The sequence below is a fragment of the Notothenia coriiceps genome, unplaced genomic scaffold (genome assembly GCF_000735185.1).
Source record: "Notothenia coriiceps isolate Sejong01 unplaced genomic scaffold, NC01 NC01_scaffold00009998, whole genome shotgun sequence".
In the NCBI taxonomy this organism is placed as follows: Eukaryota; Metazoa; Chordata; class Actinopteri; order Perciformes; family Nototheniidae; genus Notothenia; species Notothenia coriiceps.
In genome coordinates, this window is record NW_011342699.1 from 256,050 (window position 1) to 277,831 (window position 21,782).

The following is a 21,782-nucleotide window of genomic DNA, read 5'->3' on the forward strand; positions in this document are numbered from 1 at the left end:
GCCTCAGCTGGACAGCACTGAAACTTAAGCCCGCTCCATTGCGGAGATATTCCCGCGAGAGTGCGGAAAACTGAAATTAATTCACTAGCCCCCGCCCACCCCCCCTTCGACAGGGGGTCACCAGTCTCTGGCACTGTTATTTTTGGGGTCGCGGGCTGAAAAGTTTGGGAACCCCTGCTTTAGGTGAAGGTTCTTGATTTGCTTCAACAACGACAATCGTGTCACGTAATACAAAAGAATATGTGTTGAATTAATCTGGTAAAAGCTTTATTTATACAGGCTATGGGTAAAAGACATTTAAAGAGGATTCCCTCATTAAAGATATTTGATCTATCCTTTCATGTATCAGAAATATTTTAGATACTGTTTATGAAAAAATTAATGATTTTATGATTGCTGTACTTAACAAGTGATGTATTCACTGATGTCTATATCAGAATATTGGTATATAATCTGATACATTTTTATTCAGTGGGCGGGCATTACATTTTTTTAATCTATGTTGAATATGAATTGTGTTAAATCTTCTAAAAGATTCACAAAATCACATCTGCTCTTGATTAGAATAAAATACATTTTCCTGTCAGGCCGAAGCAGGAGAATTATCTTTGGAGCCCCCTAGGCATGTAAAACATAGAAACAGAGAATGTAAACATAACATTTTTGGTATGTATGTAGATATAAATATCTTTCTCTGCACCAAAAGAGGAGATTATTTGGGAGACGATGATGTCATTTTATTGCATTAGAGTTTTATTTCCTTCTACAAATTTCGCTGAATAATTCTGAGATGTGAGATTTGTAGTCTTTTGGAAATGCAAAAAATGGTCCATCCCAGTTGTTGCTTAAATTCTGAGGTGATGTCTTTGAATGTGTTGTTTTTCTCAGTCTGAAACTAAAATAAAGGCATTTTAATATCAAACTGAACAGAAAAGAATCTGCAGGTTATTACTTAATCAATGATCAAAATAGGGATTATTTTTCTGTCTATCAACTAACGGTTTACTAATTCACCTACACAACAAACAAAAAAGACACAAGAAAAACATAAATATATTTATTTTTTGAAGCATGCCTAACACTCCAGTACAGCCAACAAAGGAGCTGAGCATTACACAGTGAAGAGGAAGTATAACGTATATTCTATCTGTCAGTTTGTAAGTAATAAAAGTTTGGTCCTTGGAAAATGCACAAAGGAAAAATAAAATAAACAGTCTCATCAAACCAGCTGAATCTATTTCACTTAGCTTATCATTTAAAGCACTTCCAGTCTGGACGTTAACACCCTTTAACAACTGAAAGTCTTGGCCGTGTGTTTAAAATAATAAAAGTTACAGGACAAAGTGGGGTGAGAGGTGTTACGGCTCACAAAGCTACATTTTATAGAGACTCCCGCAAACTGCTGTCAGCCAATCCACATTCTGTCAGTGCACAAGCAGACTGGGCTTTTTGTAAACATCAACTATTTCCTTTTTTACTTTTTGTTGGCGTTGCAATACACAGGGGGGTGCCACGATAAAGCACATTCACCGTTTCTTAGTGACGACCACAACGACCAGCACTCCCATCAGCAGCGCCACTCCAGCCAGCAGCCATCTTCTCATCCTCTCCTGAGATCGCCTCACTTCTGCAGCGCCGTCCTGCCCGAAAATCTCAGCAAAGCAGTCCTGGAAAACAGAAAGAGGATTTAGACAATGCCTAGATTCGTACCTGCTCATATCAAGGATTACTTCACAGAAAATCTACAGTTTGGGGTTAAAATATTACTTTTGCACCTATGAACAACATGTATGTAATTGCAACTTTAAAATTGATGACCTAAAAATTGCAATAAATGAGACATGTCATTTGGCTTTTTTGTATTTAGTGCTTTTTTGTATATTGAGTTACTTAATGTGTGTGTGTGTGTGTGTGTGTGTGTGTGTGTGTGTGTGTGTGTGTGTGTGTGTGTATTTAGGGTATTTGTTTGTTTTTCTAATAGACATGTATTTGCTGTATTTTGATGTGTTGTCACTAATATATTAATGAGGAAAGAAAGACATTTATAATTCGCCAGACATTGAAAGTTGTTGGAGTTTAATATACCTGTTTTTGTTTGCAGATGACAACAAGAAGAGAGATGATAACAAATGTTTGTTGATATTTTTAAATACTGGTTAATAAAAGTACCTTTCAGATGTTTTCATAAATAATATAATGAGGCATGAGTGCACAAATGGCACAAAAGTGCTCCATGCTGCAGGAGTGGTCGGAGAAGTGTTTAGATAATTGATATTTTTCTGGCCACTCCTTGGAATAATTGCTGTGACTCAAAGCTGACTGGATATAGAGCCTCAAGGCAGAGAGTTTCCGATACCAAAATCTGATTATTTTTCTTGTGTTATTGCTTTTTTAAATCACTAGACACAGTGAGGGATGCACTGATTAAACTTGGGAGTAATATAAAAATAATAGAATTCAGTAAACGGATTTCTTGGACAATATATCTTCAAACAAAAGTAGTTTTCTTGATATGCCTACAAAGGCGATCTGCTGATACCGAGTATTGATTTGCTGTTTTTATTCCCACACTTTTACCTCACTGTGTGCCACTCATTATCTGTTTTGGATAGACTCAGTCACAGTGCCATTAATAAACCTGCATGTTGACTCCCTTCCTCCCTGCTGACTCACCCATCCTCCCTGGCTCTGGATCCACGGACTGATGTTCTCGTCCAGGTACATGGTCATCCAGTCTGCGATGCGGGACACCAGCTCGCTCATACCCTTCTCCACACACTCCACACACAGCACGCCGCCGAATGCAAACAGGCCCACCACACGTCCCCAGTTGACCCCGTCCCTGAACACCTCGTCCATCACGCTCTTAAAGCTGTGGTAGGCTGTGTCAGGAGTGATGTCGAGCTGCGAGGAGAGGTCACTAAACGCTTGCGTGAAGCGCAGTTCAAACTCATTGGCCGAGTCCCTCAGAGCCTCCTTGACCAGCTCCATATCACCCGGGGGGGGTGACGCCGTCCCAGGCTGGCCGCCCCCGTTGACCGCCGAGCCGTTGCTGGCGGCCGAGCTGGCCTTTTCTCCCTCAGTCCTCCTGCCAGCGTCCTCTGTCCTCAGCAGAGAGCATGGGTAGTTCCTCAGAGACAGCTTGTAGCTCACAAAGAACTCCACCAGCTCTCTGTTCCTGTGCGACATGATTTCCACAGAGTGATCGTCCAACACACAGACAGGCTAATCAAACCCCATGGTTTCTCCTGCCATTCCTCTCAGTCTGTGCGCCGTCACATCAGAGCGTCTTCTCTTTATGATGCAGCCTGGAAGCATACAGAGAGGAGAGTGAAGTCCATGCAGTGGTGCAAAGTAACTAAGTACTTTAATTCAAGTAATGCACTCAAGTACAATTTGGAGGTATTGTACTTTACTTGAATATTGAAAGTTTTTTTGGCTACTTTGTACTTCTACCCCACTACAATTCAGAGGCAAATATTGTAGTTGTATTCCACTACATTTTTAAAACCTTAGGTTACTTTGCAGGATAAATTATATAAAACATAATCAACAGTTAAATAAGACTTTAGTTACACCTGGACTCAATTCAAAAAACCACCCAGGAATAAATACAACTGTAAAAACTAGCTGCACCTTAGCCAGCTTTGATAAACACATTAATGCATCAATAAATATAATCAAAACATGCACTTTTACAAAATACTTTTGTACTTTGACTAGAGTAACATTTTGAATGCAGGACTTTCACTTTTAACAGAGTATTTTAGACTCTGGTACTTCTACGTTTACTTAAGTACAAACTTCCACCTATAGGTACATTCAGCAACGTTTTAAAGTGTTTTAGCACCCGTTGGTTTCCATTCATTACTGTACGACATGAATATGTAACTCATAAAACATTCAAGACTTGTGTAATTCATCACAGAAAACATCAGGCATGACATTCAGTCACATTGTCATATCTGATTAATACTTGCAGATGAATACAAAGTATTTGCTCTGCATTAGCACACAATAAAGTGAACATGTTGACTGTACGGTTAAGCAATCTGCTGATATCTTTCACTTTTGTTATTATATGAATTCAAACTAATGGGTGTCTGGAATGGCAGAAAATATGTATGAAACATCGTTTCATACATATTGTCGCAAACATTTGAAGCTAACAAAAATAATCAAAACAAAGCACCCTCACAAGCTCAACGTTAGGAAATACAACAGCATTAAACAATTACGATGTACATGAAGACATATATGTGTCAACCTGCCACCTTGACAGCTTTAGTTACACGTCACGTAGATATAACTAGTTTTAGCTTAACGTGCTAACTAGCTGTTTATATTTAGTAAACGCATCTAAAACCGACCACAAACTACATTCACGGGAAGGATATGAGGTAATCATAATTTGACAGTTATACTTACAACTGCTAAAAAGGTTGTTTTCCCTTTCAGAGTGCAGCTATGGACTTACTAAAAGCTGTAGTTGTGAATAGAAACAGACTATGGACATTTTTGCAGCTCCACACTATGGCCTGGACTATGATGCACGCTGGCGGTTGGCCAATTCGGCTACTGTACAGCCAGAAGTCCCGCCTCCTTCGGCCGCTGGACCAATCAGCGTCTGAGAAAGACCGGAAATTAAGGGGCCCGTTGAAATACATTTATTGGAAAAGCATTTACGTTTCTTTCCTGGAGAAAATGTTCGTCATTTCCTTCTCCAGAAAGAGCAGTGGTGTAAAGTAACTTACTACGTTTACGCCTGTACTTAAATTAACTAACATTTTGAGAGACTTGTACTTTACCTGAGTATTTCAATGTTTTGCTGCTTTGTACAGAATACCACAGACTACTCCGACATTGATTTAGTTATTTTGATTAATGATGTGAAATATAATAAAATACAATCAAGATTTTAGTTACACCCCTGGAGTACATTAACAAGCTACCCTGCAATGAGTACTTTTACTTCGGGTACTTTAAGTATATTTTGATGCTAATACTTTTACTTGAGTAATATTCTGAATGCAGGACTTTGACTTGTAACTTAGTATTCCTACACTCTGGTACTTCTACTTTACTTAAGTACACAATCTGAGTACTTCTTCCACCTCTGAGAAGACATGGATAGACCCCAAACCTGATTCAGCATTATCATACCAAAAAAACATGTCAATTATAATTAAAGTCATGACAAAGACAAAAGCTGGGGAGATTTTTCCTTAAAATCTTCTGTCCTTAGTTCTTGTTGTAAAAAAAACGTGTTCTTGTTCATTTATGATTAATGCTGTGAATTAAAAGTTCAGTAACATATGAGCTCTAGTTGACAACATGCACTTAACCTACATTTACTTACAACAAATTGTCTCTTTTTTTACAATCCTTTTTATATCACTTTCTTTACATTTGAGTACACACTAAACAAAATCCAAATATTTTTTTTTCTCCGATTGACAATAGACATAACTACATTAAACCTTCATTCTATACATAAGAAAATATCTATTTCCATAAGACCTGAATCAAAAATTGTAACAGACTTCAAATGTTTTTATTTAACAAACATATTTATTAAAACATGTACATGAGCATTTAGCATATCCTACATGTTCTAAATGTGAAATAACAATATGATACCGTTTTTTGTCCCAACAACGAAAATATGTAAGAGGGGAAGTTTGAATAATCATTTAACCAATCTTGGGACAGTTAAGGTGAATAACATAGGAAGAAACTATCAAAAGAATAATGGCTAAAATATATACAATGTCTATTACATATGTCATATATTTATGCACTATATGTCATTCCCCCCCACCCAAAATCAAAATGTTTCATTTTAGTCACTCATGCCATTTGACCAAATATTTGTGATTAGTAACCATCTTCAGACCTGTTCTTTTTGTTTGCCTTGAATACTGTTTACAAGGCACACTTCTAAGCAGCGACACTAACACAAAGTCATCAAAGCATTTGCTTTCTCATCTGGCAAAGAGCTTTCCTTTTCACTAGAGGGGTCGTCAGTGTTCAAAGGTTCAGTCTCTTCTGTCAGGTTTGCTGGCTCCTCAGATGGTACATTCTCATCTTGGTTAGTGTCAACATCTCCATTTTCATCTTGGTTAGAGTCAACATTTCCATTTTCATCTTGGCTGGTGTCAACATCTCCATTCTCATCTTGGTTAGAGTCAACATCTCCATTCTCATCTTGGTTAGAGTCAACATCTCCATTCTCATCTTGGTTAGTGTCAACATCTCCATTCTCATCTTGGTTAGAGTCTACATCTCCATTCTCATCTTGGTTAGAGTCAACATTTCCATTCTCATCTTGGTTAGTGTCAACATTTCCATTCTCAGTAGGTTTATCTACTGTTTCTGTTTCACTGTCTGAGTCAATGGAAATAGTCTCTGTGCATGTACTGAGTTTTAAGGTACATTTTAGTGTCTCACTCTGCTTGTTTTGGTCTGTGCTTGGAGTACCAGACTTGAGGCCTCCAGATCTCCCCGTGAAGGTGCCAGTAATCGTGCTTTCCACAAACTCCAAGTCATGCTTAACTTTCTTTACAGCGTGCATGTCAAAGCCGAGCAGGACAGACAGCTTCTTGGCCTCGCAGTGTCTTTCGCACATCCTTCGCTTGTTTGCGAAGTGACTAGCAATGTCAGATTTCCAGAGCCACAGACTTGCAGACAGCGTCTCCTCTTCCCAAGTAGAGAGGTATGGTCGCTGGTTGAAGTAGGCCGTCAGAAAATCTTTCCGGGCCTCGTAAGTCTTGTGCTCGTAGCTTCCAGGATCCAGAGCGAGTCCGTCAAGTATGGACTGATTTCCAACAGTTGTGGAGGAAATATTTGACTCCTTGCTCAGTTTCATCTTCTTGGGGTCGGTTGAAGCCTGAGTTGGTGGCTGCCTCTTGAGGAAGCCAGCCCCGGAGGAGTTGAGCGTCAAGGCGGACTTGAAGCCTTGGCTTGCCTGGTTCCTACCAACAGCTCTGCACTGCACAAGATGCAGCGTGATTGTGGAAGCCACCATGTTACTGGTGTACACACCCAGGCAATGAATGCACTTGTATGTCATCTTTCTTTCAACAGGATGCATTGTTTGGAGCACTTGGTGTCGCTCTCTCAGATGCATGGCCAAAGCCTCGGAGATGGGACCTTTGAGGATGGTGAAACAGAGCGGACACAAAGTCTTCCCGACCTCAGTCTTCTTGCCCTGTCCGGCAAAGTTTCGAACAAGTTGTTCACTTTTCTTTTCAATCATTCTCGGATTAGTTAGCTTGGCCAGCCTTGAAACTTTCTGAGCAGACGGATCTTGACCATTACTCGATTCCTTCATGTTGAACGTGAGCACAACAAGCTGTACGTTTATGGACTTATCTTGTTTAATGGTGAGATCAAAAGTTAGAGGTGATGCACCTGGGGGTCCAACAAAGTCATCAGGATGAGCCTGGCCGACGTGTTCAATGATCTTCTCAACATTGTGGAAAGCAGCGTGGCACTGCGGACAGGTGAGCCCGTGGATTAGCATGTGGTTAAGCAGTGTGTCACTGGGCAGATAGCGGTTGCAAAGCAGACACTTGCTGGTGAAGTTGTGGATTTTCATGATGTACTTGGCCAGTGCCCATACTTTCTTTGCCTTGTGTGCATTCTCAAAATGAGCACTGTAGAGGTTTTCAGGAAAGAGCTCATTGCAAACTGTACATATCTTCCACTTCTGTGTCTGCGATGTGTTTACACCAGCATTATTTTCAGCCACATTGCTATTCCCAGGAAGTGTGATACGCACCTTGCCGGATGCGATGGAGTACTGACTTTTAACAGCAGGGGCCATTGGCTTTAAATAGCCAATCACTGATTGTGCCATTGGTTCAATTCTAAGTGTTTGGCCCCTAATGATCACAGGGGACTTCTGAGAAGCAGCTGGCAAGGATTGAGGCCTGGAGACAATAACATTAGCATGTCCAATCATAGTTGTTACTTGAGCACCAATGCGCTCGTGGTACTCTACAACATGCTGCACTAAAGCTTCATAACTACGAGTGGTAAACGGGCAGCCTTTACAGAGGATGTTGTTGCCATTGACAGAATTAGCACCTTTTTTGACAGATGAATCGGAAACCATACCAAGATATGGTGACACAATGTGCTGAAAATGTTCCCTGTAGATGTGCCGTCTCACAACATTGTAAAGAGTGTCCCGAAACGTGCACTTTTTGCAAAAGTACATTGCTTTCTCCACACCATCTCCCTGTCTCACCCTATCAATTTGCACTTTGTTGTTCTTTCCCAGCACAGCTCCCTGTGGGTTCCCATAACTTTGCTGTGCTGCTTTGGGTATGTGGAATATTTTAACATGAGTCTCCAATGTCTTTTTGCTTGCAGCGAATGAGCAGTAAGGACAGTTGAGCTGAATTTTACCATCAAAGATTTTTCTGTGTACATTGCGGAAGTGATTTTTGTAGCCCGAGTAGTACTTGGAGGAAAACGGGCACTCCGTGCAGCAGAATGGCTTCGATCTGTATTCCTATAAAACATCAGGGGAAAAAACAATGGTATTAAGACAAAAATAGTTATTTGTGCATAAGAATGTTAAAAGGCCTTGGACACAGAAATCACTTTTACCTGTGTTTTAGAATATGATGGATCCCATGAGCAGATATTAAGGCAAAGACTGGCCTGTACATATTGCTCATCAGGGCAAAACTCTTTAAACTCCTGTGGAAAGATTTAGGATTGTTATCGTACACAATAAGGATTAGTTCATATTAAATCAGGCACATTTGATTGCATACAATATTTTGTAATTATCAGCCAGACCGGTAGGTTTAGATACACACCTACACACACTTATAACTATGTTTAAACAAGAATGAAAAAGATAAATAAGCTTTAACTTTAATGCAAATAAAATAGACTCACCTCTGCTGCCTCCTTACAGTACTCTAGTCCAATGTCGCCAAGTGCTCTTTTCACATGTTTCCTAGCTTTCCTGAGCCTTGCAAGGTTATTCACTGGAAGTTGATACATCTCTCCTGAAATCAAATTAACAGCTCATTAGTTTGAGGCAAACTTACATTTTATTCAAGGGAGGAATTAGTACTAGTATATTTTAGTTAAGTAAAAGTAGAATTAATACAGTACAACAAATGTACTGTTACAATTAAAAAGCCCTGCAGTAAAAATCTTAAGTAAAAGTACAAATGTATAAAAGTATTGGCATGGTGCAGCTACTTTTAATGCTGGATATTTAAACCTAACATGATATAAATCATAGTTTATGTTCTAATTTATTATATTTAATTTTAGCTAGTAATCTGAATCTGGAAAGTAACTAGTAACTATATTTGTAAAAAAAAAATTGTGGAGCAAAAAGTAAAATATTCAAATTTTAGTGGAGTAGATTACATGAGATTCAACTTTATTGTCATTTCACTGAGTACAAAGAAATGCAGTTTGCATCCAACCAGAAAGTGCAAAGAGTGATAAAGTGCATGAGTTTCCAATTAATTCACATAACAGAACAATGCTGTAGTAATGTAAATAATGTATAAATAAATAAATAAATATATTTGTATCAGATGCCGATTTAGAAGCATATACGTATACGGTGCAGGGTTTATGAATATGTGGTTACATTCATATGTAATACATAGTAAATACAGATGTTATATATAGTATAAAGACATCGTTAATGAGTCACAAGGAGTGAAATGTCCCTGATTTGATGCGTTATTTATTATGTAATCAGAGTTACACCACATGTTGTTAGCTTTCTGTGCTAGCGCTAGTTGGTTAGCCAACATTAGCTCTGTTGCCCGCGTATGTCCGTAGGTTTACTTAGCTAAGCTAGCGTTCCATAGCCGGTTAGCGTTATTTATTTCTTAATTTAAACTGTCAATTCAATCACATATTTACTCACCTTAGGATACGACTGTAGGCTAGCTATTGCCGGTTGCCTCAATACATAAAGGACCAACAAAGAAGTTGATCGGCTGATCGGGACGTGCAGATGAGGTGATGTTCGCTCTCCTCTGAGCCGGTGCTGATGCTCCACAGCTAGCTCACTAAGCTAGTCTGTTAGCTGTATCAGCTACAGTTAGCCAACTTAGCTTGAGGAGGGAAGGGCAGGACAGAGGGGTGCACATCAAATGAAAACAATATACAAGAATAACTGTCAGGACCGCCCAGTTCTCTGGCTAAGGCAAGTTAGTCTTGTGTTTGATCTGGTGGTCAGGCTAGCCTGCTAGCTAACGCTATCCATTACAAACAAGCCAACTCTCAGTCGAAAATGGCGACGATAAGAAGACGGAAGTCGTAGAAGGGAGCTGGGCAGGCGCTGGTTGGATGGGTAAAAGTTGGTCTATTGTGGTTGTTTTGGTAAAAAAAAATATTTTCAGCATTGGTGTAAAGTAACTTCGTAGATTTACTCAAGTAGGCCTACTGTACTTTAGTTCCATTTCTAGGCACTTTTTCCCATTTCTTGCTACTTTGTACCTCTACCCCAATACAAATTAAAGGTAGGCCTAGGCCCTATTTAGTGTACTTTTACTTTTACTGCATATGTTTTAGGATTTTAGTTACTTTTCAGATTAGGAATAAGGGTGAGAAATGTAAACAACAATTAAATAAGACTTTAGTTACACCTGGAGTAAATTCACAAGCTACCCTGCAGCATAGAAAGTCATTAAGATTAGCTGCACATTAACGAGCTTTGATAATACTTTAATGCATCAATAACAATTTTCAGAAAATATTTGTATATGGGCCAATCTGCAAAATGAGCACTTGTACCATTGTTACTTAAGTATATTTTGATGCCAATACTTTTGTACTTTCTTGTGAAAACATTCTGATTGCAGGACTTTTACTTGTAACAGAGTTTTTACACTGGTATTTCTACTTTTACTTAAATATTTAAGATCTGAGTACTTTTTCCACCTCAGATTTTCAGTCATACAAAGCAAACATGTATTGCTCATGAATTCATGAGAACACTATAGACACACAATCATTGAGTTTAACTCTTGCTGCGACCATAACCATGTTCAGTGATTCCAACCCCGACCCCAGACAATGTAGATAAGAACTCTGCCCGTACTAGTCTGCAATTGGGAAAAATAAACTTTACAAAATGATCCTCCATTTCCAACAGAGCAGTTGTGTCTGAAACCAGAAATATGTTGTCATTCCAGTGGTTCCATAACTTCCAGTACAACGGTGCGAGGCCCTGTCATCACCAGCCTGGAGACTGTCCTGTAGTCCAGGTAGAGAACACACTGTCCATTCACCTGGCACAAAAACTGCCGCACCTAAAGAAGATAATGTGAAGTACACAGGTCTTAAGAGTCAAATATGTGATGTTTTACAAATTCCTTTGAGGGTATTTTACCATTTTCTGTGCCATGTGTGAAACATATATCTAACCTTAACTCCAGCAGCGGCTGCAGGGCTTCCAGGGTCAACAGCCTGCACATAACAGGGAGCCATGCCCCTGACAACAAAGCCCCAGGCCAGGTCATCTCCTATCACCTGTGATGAAGGTGAGTGACATTACTTTGTGCAGTAATTAAATGGATTATATTGTATCAATATTAAGAAACAACATTATTATTCCACATGGAAGAATAATCTCTCAAAAATGCATTACATCTTGTTCCTATAGGCAACTTTGAAGTGATTTAATTCTCCACTTAATTTAGGAGTATTGTTGTTAAGTTGATACAGGAATAATGCTGTTTACACACCAGAGATGCCTCCAATGTTAGCTCTTAAAAATCCAAAAAGTTATAACAAACTCACCGTCAACACTTTCTTCATGAAAGGCGCACCAGGTGCCAATAGCTCTTCAGATGTATAACTTCTACTAAGCACTGGAAAAAGTTTTACAAACAAATCAAGAACATTCACCATTTCCAGTTTTGGACCTCAATAGAACATTTCATTTACTTGACACATGAATATTAATTACACACTTGCCTGATTTAGGATTACATATTACTGAAGTTGAATTGAGCTGGACAAAGGGTGGAAATCCAGCAGAGTGAAGCTGAGTCAAGCTGCGTCGACGCCCACTGGTAGCCTGTTCCAGATATTTACCTGACCCCACCGTAGTTAATTAGTAGTGACTTTTATATTCGATAATTAGTATTCAAAGTTTATAAAATAGGCAAAAAATTGTGCAAAAATGGAAAGAGATAAGTTTTTACCTGACTGGAAAGCACTACTGCCCTCTTGAGGATGGCTTTTGTGCAAAACAAATGGACTTTCAAGATGGTTGTCCTCTTGTGTCAATATCACCACATCTTCGTCGTCCTCTTCACTTTCACTCAACAGTTCAGATAGGTGGCGCCTGCGACAAAAATTGATGCAGAACTGATACAGCAGTCCACTGTCAAAGAAATCATACTTCTTTGTCACTAGTGGTGGGAAAGGGACAGAGAGAAAGACACAAAACAAAACGTTTTTAAAATGTATGGGATTTAAAAAGAAAACTCCATGAGGGTTTTTTCTTCAGATTTTAAAAAGTGCCAGCCCTACCCACTGCCAGCAGCAGCTCACAGTCCTGTTGCTATACATCAAAGGGTAAGTAAAGACTCCCCTCACCGTGCTGAATGATGCCATGCTCCTGCAATATGCGGCACAGATCCAGGGCCTGACGCCGGCTTTCTGCCTCCATGTTCTGAAGGAGCCAGTCAATCAACTGGCAGCCAGGAAAGGAGCGCTGATAGGCCACGCCATGCTCCACTCTCAACTGCAGAATGGAGTCCTTGTCCCCTATGAGACTTGAGAAAGAGACACAAAAACCCTAAGTAGATTTGTCATGGAAATGCTGGATATAGCATTTCAAAGTTACCAATTTGGGATCCCAACTAGTACACTCTTAGGTCAAAGAAAAGTATCCCAGCACCAAAACGAACTGTAGCTCTTACTGTTCAAAAAGTTGTTGTCCTCGCATGAAGATTTTCACCTCCGTATTGAAGGGAAAGGTGCCGTCATCCTTCCGGAAACGGTACAGTAGTTTGGCATCCTTCAATACTGACCTCTTATCACAAACTATGAAAAGAAAACATACAGTTTCAAATCACATTACATGTCACTTTACTGATGATCCAAAGCAATTTAAGTAAACTTTAATACCATAAACATGCCTACGAGAGTAAATGTGGGTTAAGTATCTTGCTCAAGGAAAGCTCAACATGTCAGCTGCAGGGGCTGGGGATCAAACCATTGACCATCTAAATTGGTTAGCTCCCCTGAGCCACATCTGCTCCATTGGATAAGTTTTGAAATAAGTCTGTCTTTTTATAAAACTTCAATAGAAAAACATTAATTCAGAGAAGGTCTTCATATATCCCCTTTCAATTCATTATTACCGTGGTGAATGATGTCATGATCCATGAGGTGCTGCATGAGGCAGACGGCTGTCGCTCGATCCGGAGCTTCCTTATGGCTCACCAGCCAGTCTATAAGTTCCTGTGCCACAAAGCAGTTTGGATACGTGCGAAGGTGGTAGCGTCGGTCCTTGATCAGTTTTCCATCGTGTAGCCTCAACCTTGAAATTAATCAGCCATATGTTTGACCTAACACTTTGAATCCCCCATAAACCTGACCAAAGACATGTCATACATCCACTCCAGCACCACCTCTTTCTCTCTTCATACCTGAGTTGTTCTCCAGCAATCATGACCTCTCCTTTAAGTTGTCGGGCCATGGCTTTTCTCCTAACGCTGCTTGCTCTCTCCATGTTTGTTTTATGTGGACTGGAAGGTAAATTAAGCTAACTCTCCAGTATGGCCCCTGTTGTGTTTACAAAATAGCGTTAGAAACACACAGAACCCCAATTGCCATGTGGGAAAGATGTTGTGTATACAGAAAGAAAGGAAGACAAGGACATGGTTCATTTCTGTCAGGCATGCCACAGACAGAATGCAGAAACCTGTCAAACCTTTTGTTTTTATCGTTTCTTAAGGCTGAACTGTAACTGGTTTTCCTCTCATAGCGCATCTTGCAATCGGTTTTTGTATTCAACTTTGAGAGAAACAAGTGAGTGACTGTTGATATCCACATAATAGTCCTTTTCTAATTGCCTTCGTGCTGCTTATGCACTGACGACAGCCAGTTAATTGATGCTGTGATGTTGCAACCCGAAATGGAACAAAACTCTGGATTATCTAGGGTGCTTTATGGATGTTAAAGCTTCTTAGAAGACTTGCTGTTACGTGTCAGCCTTCTAGCATTGGATGAACTTGAAGTTGGTCACATTTTAAAAATGGATGCACTGATCCAACTTTTTTTTAGCCTGCATACTGATACTTGGGCTTTGACCACCAAACTGATACTGGTGTTAGATTAATAAACTGTATGCCTTACTGTGTGGAAGTTACGGGGATCCTTGTTTCATGTTTAAAATAAAATCAGGCCTGGCTTAAACATTGCTTTGCTAACTTTGCAAACCTAAAGGTAACACATAAATACAAAGTGTATTACTGATTTGTTAAATTAAATATGAAAACAATATTTTATGCACCAACAACTTGATGAAAATGAATATCTTCCAAATGAACAGGAAGTTCTGAAAAAAATGGTCAGGATTGGTAAATTCAGTATATAACATAGTTGAATAGATAGGCCCCATTTAACACAACAGGGGATAGTATTTTGACGTCATCAGCAGCAAGTCAGCCATTTTTGGAGTATACCAGCCAACACAACCTATTAACTTAACACTTAGGACCAGCAAAGCAAGCCTTGTTTTTCACTTTAAAATGTTTTAAACATGGTCAGTAGGCACTGCTGTGTCATGTCATTAACAGCCAATCCCACAACAAACAGACAAAACTAAAAAGGACCATGCGCTTACATTTGATTATTTCTAACATGGAAAGTTAACCACTGATAGGTAGCAAGAGATGCCAAATGGCTTTGTTGGCAGCTTTCTGCTGACTCTTAAGTCAAAATGACAAAATCCAACTAATTGAGTCTGTATCGACCTGATCCGTATTGGGGCATCCCTACTTCAAGAGTTTTACCATATTTCGACAGAAACATTTGCGAGTTACAGCGGTTGTCTTCTATGTAATGTGGTTTCTGAATTTGTTTTGTAATCAAGGACATCACAGGTTATGTAAAGTGGGTCCTTTGGGATGTGAAAGCAGCATCCATGCTTTTAGCCTCTCAACACACAAATGCTGCCTACTTTACAAAAATTGGCAGATCTAAACCTGTACTACGTAGAGCCCCTACCTCAACCGCCTATAAAGAAGCTACATGATTAGTGTAGTTTGTAGATGGGTAGGCACAATTAATATCCAAATAATATCCATTTTCACTTAATGGTCTCACTCCAAATAAAGTGAAACCCTATTTACAAGAGCCGTTGATGCTTTATGGGTCAAATGTATAATGTTAGTGTGTTACAGCATGTGTTTTTGTAGTGAATTATCCGAGTGCACTTAGGCTGTTAGCATCTTATCATTAGCCTAACTTATACTACATACTCCCCTCCCCCCCCCGCCATGCTGACATAAATCCTACTCTGTGTCCCTGAGCCATCCCCACTCAGTCACACTGTCTCCTCTTTTCCTTTATTCCCAGCAACTAAACCTGACTGGAACAATGCCTCTGCGTCCTCGGACAGCACTTTCTATTGGTTTTGGCTCGAATCCTCTATCTTGTCAGTGAAGCTTTTCGCTATCTTTGGAGGAAGCGGTGCCTGAGAGGGTCACCTCAGGGCAGGAACGTCGATTAACCCTTTGATTTCCTGTGCGGTTGTGTCACTTCTGGACACCGCTAGGTTCCCTGAATCAGGCAGTACATCCTGGAACATGCCAGGTTTTTTTTTTTAATTGTGTGAGAGATGTTGCTGAGCTGGGACTGTAGATGAATACGAGCCTTTCAGCCAACTCTGGTTCAAAAATACATTAAGAAAGAATAGATTTGTCAGATGCTTCGCCTTTTCCTGCCTGTCAGGGGCTTAGGGTAGAGAACATCTCTGTATTCACATATTAAATACATGCACAATGCTACATGAGATTAACCAATCATTCTTAGCATTTTATCTGTCAAAACAGCAGTAATACAGCCTGAAAACATCCAGAAAACAAATACAATTAAGAAAATAAAGAATTATATGAAAAGACCCGACCACGGATAAGCGGGAGAAGATGGATGGATGGATGAAAAGAGCTAAACAGCCTTCTGACAAAGTTTGTTAACATGTTTTTATCTGACAACACAAATATTCCTCTTAGAACACAAGCCTCAGTTTACTGAATCAGAAACACACTCGCTCCCTCTTATGCAAGTCTTTGATGGTGCACACTTCATATCTAAGGGTAGATATTAAGATTGGGACTCCTGCAGTGTAGACTAGAGGCCACAAGGTGTCAGTGTTCTCCTGTGTGCTAACCACAGAGCATGGCCACAACAACAGTGAAATAAAGTGTCCTGTATCCTCCCTTTTGTTGTAGTTTAAGTGAAATCAGGCGTGTGTACATGACCACAAATCCAGATATAAATATAAACCAACTTAAGCTTGAAAGAAAAAAATGATATCAAGCAAGTTTAATATTTAGGCAAAAGTGACCTATGTTTATTGGATTTGCTTAATGAAGATAAAAACACTGCCTAGACTCAGTGTGTAGGTATTTTTAACTCTGCCTAGATTAATCTAAAGATTCATAGGCTTTTTTGTCATATGCAAAATAGATACTATTGCACTATCTATACTAGATAGATAATGTTTTTATAAGTGTTATGCTATGACGTTTTAATATTGTTTTTGTCGTTGCTTTTGTTTGCTTTGTACAGCCCTTTGAGGCATTTATTGTGATTTGGGGATATAATAAATTTTTCATTTGATTTGATTTAGATACAGAATACTTTTGGCAATGGAAATATAAGTCACAGGCTCCTCCAACAATGCAACATCAAATATAATTCACTTAAAACAAATACAAATAGTGCAAGTAGAAATAGAAATCAAAGAAGAGTAAGTGAGGAGAAGAAGTGCAAGAATAGTACAAATTCCTGTGAGATAAATAGGCCTAAATATAAAATAGAGGACAAGTAGAATATACAAAAACATATTGTATAAGATAGTGTGTAGCTGTGCAGACATTTATAGGTTTTGGTCAAGTGATCATCACGAAAAGCTCGTGGGGACAGACTCGTAGCAGCTTTTATGCAAATTGCCTCCTCAGCGTCTTTTCATTGGAGAGCAGTGTGGAGGTGTAGCCTGGAAGGCGTGACATCACAGCAATGCAGCTTTATGAAGAAAGTGCGCTTCTCCTGAGCAGGCAGAGGTGCGTCCAGCTCGCTGGCATCAGTGTGGAGTCTCAGTGTGTAGCGAGTGAAAACAAAAAAGGCTGCGCGGTGCAGAATTTCCACTTCAGAGTTTTGGACGCTTTTTACGCACGCATGTCTTTTCCCTTTGTGAGCTGAAATCAAAGTTTGGAATTACTGCCATTTTTCGAAAGTAAGCACGTTTTTGCTGACTGTGTGAAATAGCGTCGGACACTCAGAGCTCTTTGAAGAGAACAGCTTTGTCAGTTAACATGTCCGCTGAGGCGCATTCACATTTGGGACTTCAGAAAAACAACATGGATTTCGTCGGCGACTTCGACTTTGCGAAGTTCGGCGTTAAGAAAGAATCGATGCAAGGGATGGACCGCTCCTTTATCGGGCCATGCAGCCAGCTCCAGAGACCGGACTCGGTCTCCTCCACCCCCGGCAGCACACCTTGCAACTCGGTACCCTCGTCACCGAACCTCAACCCCAGCGAGCCGAGAAATAACCCCGGGGGCGACCAGTTCTGGTTACCCAACAACGGGGGTTACCCTCAGCAAATGTACCCCCAATCTTTCGGTCTGACACCCGAGGACGCAATGGAGGCCCTGATCGGAGCCACGGCACAGCAGGGACACCCATCTGTGCCCCACGGCCACCACCAGCCACCTTTCCAAGCTGAGTACGATGGGTACGGCCACATCAACGAGCCGGTCCAGCAGTACCCGGGACTCCCGGGTCACCCCGACATGCAAGGTATCCCCGGCAGTCACTGCGAAGACCCTTATATGAAAGATGACATGGGGTGCGATTCCCCTGATTCGATGGATGACGAGTCGGACCTCGGTGCGCACATCCCGCACAGCCGCTACGACCGGCGGTCCAACGCGGACAGCAACTTCTCCGACGACCAGCTGGTGTCCATGTCCGTCAGGGAGCTGAACCGGCTCCTCAGGGGCCTGGGCAAGGACGAGGTGATGCGTCTGAAGCAGAAGCGCCGGACCCTGAAAAACAGAGGTTACGCACAGTCCTGCCGCTACAAGCGCGTCCAGCAGAAACACGTTTTGGAGCACGAAAAGACCAGCCTGGTGGGACAGGTCGAGCAGCTGAAACACGAACTGAACAGGCTGATGCGGGAGAGGGATGCATACAAAAGTAAATGCGAGAAACTGTCCGGTGCGAACTGTTACCACGAAACCGGGTCCACCAGTGACAACCCCTCCTCACCCGAGTATTTAATGTGAGTTTTGTCCATCCCGCAGAACTGACCCATCTCCATGGCATTGGAGGCATTATGTTGACAGATCGCCCTGCTCTTTAACAAACAGGCCCATGGATTCTTCAAATTGTAATTAATGTTGGACTTAAGGATATCTCTCTAATAATTGTAATAGAAACAACTAGACAACAAGTTATACATGGAAAATCACAATGAAGCATGCATGCAGGACATGTATGAGATGTTTTTATTTTATACAGGCGTATCTGTATTTTGTCTCACAGGAGATACTTGAAATCAGAGAATATTCCCTTTTTATTAATATACTACTTAATCCTTTAGTTACGCTTCAATACTTTGGTGATTTCTTTTGTTGCTTTGCTTAGTTTTTGTAGCTTCAATTATATTTTGTGTTTATGCTTCATTAAAATAGAAAAAACATACAGAAGTTAATTACGCTAGGATAATGACTATTCTTTTTTATGAAGCTGATTCTGCTGGACAGATATGTTCCTCATTTGCTTTTCTTTTTAAGATAATATATGATTATGCAAATTGTTTTCACCCACTATGTTTTTAATTTGTTATGGATCAATAAACCTATCGTGACTTTTTAAAAATTGTGTCTCATCTGCTGATAGATTTACTATCCTATATAAAAACATCCACACAGTGAAATATTTAACTGACATGCACACGCTTTCAAATGTTACATACACCACACCAGTCACCTGTATTAGTATCATAGTGTGTTATCCATATGAGTGCTATACCGACATTTTAATACTTATATACTGAGTAATAAATGCTAAAAGCCCTAAAAGAAGTGCACACTATATAACGTTATCTTTTAGAACTCTTTAACACAATATATAATTTATATAAATAAAAGTGAACTCACTAATTTAAGTGCAGTGACTGCTAAGACAAGGTGCACGAAAACATTAGCGCAACTTTATACTCAAATCCTTTTCTCTCTGTACACACATTCACAGTGTGAGTTTGAAGAGGTCATGTTACTTCATCGTCGTGTCATAAGTATTAATATTATTACAAATAGACGGCCAGAGGAACTGGGACTCCCTCAGTGTTGTGTATGTGTTAGTTTGGTGGAGAATGAAAGGCCGAGTGGATTTACTTCATTAGCGTGTCACAAGTATTAATATTATTATAATAGGACGGCCAGAGGAAGGAGTGCCAGTGTTGTGTATTTATTGGTTTGGCTGAGAATAAAAAGGCAGAGTGGCTTTCTCTTCTCCTTCTCGACCTTTGCCCTTCATGGAGAGCTGCTTCCTGTGGGACCCCCTGCATGTGAGAGCAGCCTGGCAGGGGCTGTGGGGCACAGATAAAATGGAGTGGAAATCAGGCTTCCCCTCCGCTCTCTTCCTCAGACAAACACCTCTGCATTCATTAACGGAGGAAGAGAGCAACAACGACCACGTCGGCACAAACTGCTGCTCGTCTTGCCGATTTTTTTTTTTTTTTACTTCATAGGCTTTTTTTTCCCTGTACTGCTACATTTTTAAATCCTCTTGCACATTTCCCTGACAACAGATCGTTTTCAGTTCAGGACTACAATAATATTTGGACAACCGTAATAGCTCCAAGGCCATTGTGATAATAATGTGTGATAAGTGGTCACATTGTAAATGGAGTTTACAGCCTCTGTGTGGAAAAATCTCCCACTTTCTTGCTGTCAGAGGAGACTTTCTCTCAGTTCCCACCCTTGGTGAGAGTTTGGCAGGTGGCTCTGTTAACGGCCCTACCCTTTAGCCTGGAAACCAGGTTCTCTTTTCATGTGTGACCCCCTGACAGGTTTGACCCCAAAGCAGCTCTAAAATCAAACCACAGGTGCAAAAACACTTTCCTCCCTGAGAACAGGCCGAATCCCTGAAGGTCGGCGCGCTGCACCGGGAGTGCGTGACGTAAATGAGTGCGTTTGTGAACATCAAGGATGTAGCAGAAAATAAACCAGATGGTTATGGCAATGAATAATGCTCCTCTATATTTTAATGTTATTGGGACAGGCTCATTAATCAGTGGCTCTTATATATGGCACAAGACTTTGTTTACAGGCACAGTTCAATTTTCTTCTAGTTTAAAAGTGTACTCGTAAAATATGCTCATTAACAGTAAACCCACTCAGATGACTGCTATGCAGAAAACTCTTCCCAGTTGTTATTATTGAAGAATTTTGTTGTTCAATTAGTTCACATGTTTTGTTGATTTTTGTTGTTGTTTTCAATAAATACAATTGAGCATGTCTTTATGTAATTTGTAAATGACACAATCAGGCAAATTATTAAAACCTTCCTAAACGTCTACAGCATTCGAGATTGAAGAAGGCTTCCTCAAGTAGATTTAAATAAATAGAAGCTATATAGTATGTGGACATAGGGATATGAGAGTAAATACTGGTTTATAATTGGCATGTTTTAAGGTGACGTTAATGTTGTCCTTTCTTGGTTTCAAAGATATTTTAGTAAAGTGATGGAATTTTTTGGAGCGATGTAGCCGGCACATTGTTTGTCTCTGACCACTTAGCCATTACATCCACATTACTGATCATTATTTATCAAAAATCTTATGGTGTAATTATTCTAAAAGGCCAAATAGTCAACCCAATACTGATATCCAGGTATTTGATTTAAACACAAAGATATTAGCTTTTTTCCATATAAACCAGCTCGAACCTGATGTGTAAATGTGTATTAGTAAATGCACAATTGGAACAAACTGGGTACAAGGTGTACATGTATATATGTATACTTGCATATATTTTACATTGCATCAGATGTGTTTTCGTAGGTGTGGTTTTTCAAACAGGGCATTTCTTTGTTCGGTGCGGTACGTTTGCGCACTTACATACATCACATGAGGATTTCTAAGCTACGGCGGAATAATACAGTAGAAGTGTTGGCGAGGAGAGCAGTTTGTGGTGCTGTGTGACAGTGTGCAGGGTGCCATTGTAGAAACGATTAGCCAGCTCTTTTTCCTCGCATGTGATAGGCTGGTGGGCCTGATGTGGGAGCCTCACACTACCCCCACTCCCTCTCTGCCTCCCTCCCCCCTTCCCTCCCTCCTCCTCCCCGCCACCAACACCCCCAGCCCACAGCGCCTGAGGCTGGCTACTGAGTCAGCAGGAGGGAAAGGTGTCTGCACGGCTGTGGCATCGGAACAAGAGAGAAAGCAAAAGAGCTGGAGAAGGATAAAGAGCAGTGAAAACGATTTAGAACAGACGTGCTTGCATTTTTTAAAAACAGATGGAGAGAAGGAGCGA

The 21,782-nt window shown here is 40.4% G+C and overlaps 4 protein-coding genes across 5 annotated transcripts; 1 reads left to right on the forward strand and 3 right to left on the reverse strand.

The window, feature by feature from the left end:
* Positions 1–1,042: 1,042 nt before the first annotated feature.
* LOC104945732 (bcl-2-like protein 1) lies at positions 1,043–4,568 on the reverse strand. 2 transcript variants are annotated; one of them, XM_010771444.1, is made up of 3 exons: positions 4,478–4,568; positions 2,674–3,308; positions 1,043–1,667 (listed from the first exon to the last, which is right to left on the reverse strand). In XM_010771444.1, exons 2-3 carry the CDS (start codon positions 3,187–3,189, stop codon positions 1,527–1,529), a joined length of 657 nt encoding a protein of 218 aa, XP_010769746.1. In that variant the 5' UTR covers positions 3,190–3,308; positions 4,478–4,568; the 3' UTR covers positions 1,043–1,526. The 2 variants fall into 2 exon arrangements, with proteins under 2 accessions (XP_010769746.1, XP_010769745.1); XM_010771443.1 differs by having other exon boundaries at positions 4,429–4,568.
* A 970-nt stretch (positions 4,569–5,538) lies between these two features.
* Positions 5,539–10,314, reverse strand: LOC104945734 (activity-dependent neuroprotector homeobox protein-like). Its single transcript, XM_010771445.1, has 4 exons — positions 9,917–10,314; positions 8,917–9,029; positions 8,620–8,712; positions 5,539–8,521 (listed from the first exon to the last, which is right to left on the reverse strand). Exons 2-4 carry the CDS (start codon positions 9,022–9,024, stop codon positions 5,954–5,956), a joined length of 2,769 nt encoding a protein of 922 aa, XP_010769747.1. The 5' UTR covers positions 9,025–9,029; positions 9,917–10,314; the 3' UTR covers positions 5,539–5,953.
* Positions 10,315–11,095: 781 nt separating this feature from the next.
* Positions 11,096–13,688, reverse strand: LOC104945761 (DEP domain-containing mTOR-interacting protein). The gene is made up of 9 exons (XM_010771479.1): positions 13,659–13,688; positions 13,371–13,549; positions 12,927–13,050; positions 12,601–12,779; positions 12,204–12,413; positions 11,974–12,093; positions 11,797–11,867; positions 11,422–11,526; positions 11,096–11,306 (listed from the first exon to the last, which is right to left on the reverse strand). Exons 1-9 carry the CDS (start codon positions 13,679–13,681, stop codon positions 11,181–11,183), a joined length of 1,137 nt encoding a protein of 378 aa, XP_010769781.1. The 5' UTR covers positions 13,682–13,688; the 3' UTR covers positions 11,096–11,180.
* Positions 13,689–17,285: 3,597 nt separating this feature from the next.
* On the forward strand, positions 17,286–18,700 carry LOC104945735 (transcription factor MafB-like). The gene has a single exon (XM_010771446.1). It carries the CDS (start codon positions 17,553–17,555, stop codon positions 18,525–18,527), a length of 975 nt encoding a protein of 324 aa, XP_010769748.1. The 5' UTR covers positions 17,286–17,552; the 3' UTR covers positions 18,528–18,700.
* The last annotated feature ends 3,082 nt before the right edge of the window (positions 18,701–21,782 follow it).

Bases quoted from the DNA above. Each gene is read 5' to 3' on its own strand.
- LOC104945734 (XM_010771445.1), bottom strand. From the start codon at position 9,024: ATGTATCAACTTCCAGTGAATAACCTTGCAAGGCTCAGGAAAGCTAGG. The intron at 8,713-8,916 runs GTGAGTCTATTT...ATCTTTCCACAG, and splicing joins ACTGTAAGGAGGCAGCAGAG to GAGTTTAAAGAGTTTTGCCC. The intron at 8,522-8,619 runs GTAAAAGTGATT...GATGTTTTATAG, and splicing joins CATCATATTCTAAAACACAG to GAATACAGATCGAAGCCATT.
- LOC104945732 (XM_010771444.1), bottom strand. From the start codon at position 3,189: ATGTCGCACAGGAACAGAGAGCTGGTGGAGTTCTTTGTGAGCTACAAG. The intron at 1,668-2,673 runs GTGAGTCAGCAG...TCTGTTTTCCAG, and splicing joins TCCAGAGCCAGGGAGGATGG to GACTGCTTTGCTGAGATTTT.
- LOC104945761 (XM_010771479.1), bottom strand. From the start codon at position 13,681: ATGATTGCTGGAGAACAACTCAG. The intron at 12,414-12,600 runs GTGAGGGGAGTC...TCCCACCACTAG, and splicing joins GCATGGCATCATTCAGCACG to TGACAAAGAAGTATGATTTC. The intron at 11,307-11,421 runs GTTAGATATATG...TATCTTCTTTAG, and splicing joins CAGCCGCTGCTGGAGTTAAG to GTGCGGCAGTTTTTGTGCCA.
- LOC104945735 (XM_010771446.1), top strand. From the start codon at position 17,553: ATGTCCGCTGAGGCGCATTCACATTTGGGACTTCAGAAAAACAACATG.